Raw genomic sequence first — 1,832 nt, 5'->3', positions numbered from 1 at the left:
GATGCCTACACCACCACGCAGGTGTACCATGAGCGGGTCAACACCCACGTAGCTGAGAGCCACTTTGACTACACGGCCCACGGCGTGCGTGACGTCTCCAAGGAGCTGCTGGGCCTGGCTGAGCATCCGGCCACGCGCCTGCGCTTCACCAAGTGCTTCAGCTTTGCCAGCGCTCGGGCCGAGGCTGCCTACCTGGCGCAGCGGGCACGCTTCTTCGGCCAGAACGAGGGGCTGGACGACTACCTGGAGGCACGAGAGGGCATGCGGCTCCAGGATGTCAACTTCCAGGAGCAGCTGATGGTCTTCCCTGAGCCAGGGCGCCCTCCCTGGTTCGCCCGGCGCTGGGCCTTCTGGGCAGCCTCGCTGGCGCTTCTGTCCTGGCCGCTACGGGTGCTAGCCGGGTACCGCACAGCCAACGTGCACTATCACGTGGAGAAGCTCTTTGGTACTGAGGATGGGCCCGGCTCCCAGGAGCCCTCTGGCTACGGGCGCCCCATCCCACGTGTGGCCACGGTGGACATGACAGAGCTGGAGTGGCACATCTGCTCCAACCGCCAGCTGGTGCCCAGCTACTCAGAGGCGGTGCTGATGGATGCTGCCATGGCAGGCGGTGCCTACCTGCGGGGCTGGCAGCGCTGCCGTCGTACGCTGAGCAGCAACTCGCTCCCCTCTTGCAGCACCCGGGCCCTCTATGCCCGCCTGCCCTTCAGCCGCAGCCGCTTCTCGCTGGGCCGGAGCATCTTCCGCAGCCTGAGTGGGGGCGGGACAGAGAGGCAGCCCCTGGGGAATCCACCCTGCTACCACGACGCCCTCTACTTTCCGGTGATCATCATGCGCAGTGGGGAGACGTGTCCCCCACAGGGCACCCCGGGCACAGCGGCTGGGACGCCTCTCTGAACTCAGAGCACAGCCAGGAGCATGGATGGATGCCCAGAGACAGGAAAAAAACAACTAAGCTACCCCCGGGGAACAATTGAGCCTCCTTCCCCTACCCCGGGGACCCCAGTGCTTGTGGCACACAGGCCCTGGCTGAGTTAGAACAAGGGGAGCCACTTCACAGCAAAACCAGTGTGTGCTCTCAGCTCCCCAGGTGTAGATCCAGTCACTCACTGAGGGCTACGGGGTCAGGGCTGGATTCTGATCTCAGCTCCTGTGGGGGGAATTGGATTCCAGAGGTTAGACTGAGCCCAGGGCTGGGATAGGGACATTGACAGACCTGTGCAAAGGGGGAGCCTAGGGCAGGGGGCAGCCTTCCCCAGGTGTGCCAGATGTGCAGGAGGGGATGGGACTTCCCTTGGAGGTGACTGGGGCTGCCCTAAATCCCTGATAGTTGGAGGACCTTGATACTGTGGGTTCGGTGCCTCACCCCTCCCTCCCCAAGGCTGGGACCCCCATGGCAGAGTGAGGCTGGGGGATAGTTTAATTTCCTCTCAAACCTCCCCCCAAAGTATCTATTCTGCCCTGGCACCCCTCTCTCCCTGAGGCTGTGCCAAGGGGTTGGTGGTTAAATGGTGCATGCCCGGGCAGGCCTGGCTGGAGTGAGCGTGACAGTGAATAAAGTGACACAAACCCACAGCAGAGTCTGGGTGTGTGGCTGTGCTGCCTGCTTCTGGAGAGGATGAGCCAGGCCATCTGTCTGTCCCCACTGCTGCCCACTGTTGGAGGGGACAGCTGTGCTGTGTCAGTCTATCGCCCCTTGCTGAAGCCCTGCGTTCTCTGGGTGTTGGTGTCTGCTGCCCCGTTGGAGAGGATGAGCCTGGCTCTCTCTCTCTCTCTCTCTCTCTCTGTGTGTGTGTGTGTGTGTGTGTGTGTGTGTGTGTGTGTGTGTGTGT

General features: G+C 62.5%; 1 protein-coding gene across 1 annotated transcript; it reads left to right on the top strand.

Moving 5' to 3' along the window:
* Nucleotides 1-3: 3 nt before the first annotated feature.
* LOC113405602 (transmembrane protein 151A-like) lies at nucleotides 4-972 on the top strand (the record flags this gene model as incomplete). Its single annotated transcript, XM_026646821.1, has 1 exon — nucleotides 4-972. A coding segment is annotated over one exon (894 nt), but the record flags the coding sequence as incomplete, so codon positions are not given.
* Between the last annotated feature and the right edge of the window lie 860 nt (nucleotides 973-1,832).

Source organism: Terrapene carolina, unplaced genomic scaffold (assembly GCF_002925995.2).
Source record: "Terrapene carolina triunguis isolate 2854851 unplaced genomic scaffold, T_m_triunguis-2.0 Scaffold44958, whole genome shotgun sequence".
NCBI lineage: Eukaryota > Metazoa > Chordata > Testudines > Emydidae > Terrapene > Terrapene triunguis.
This window is presented reverse-complemented; position numbering and strand designations above follow the sequence as displayed.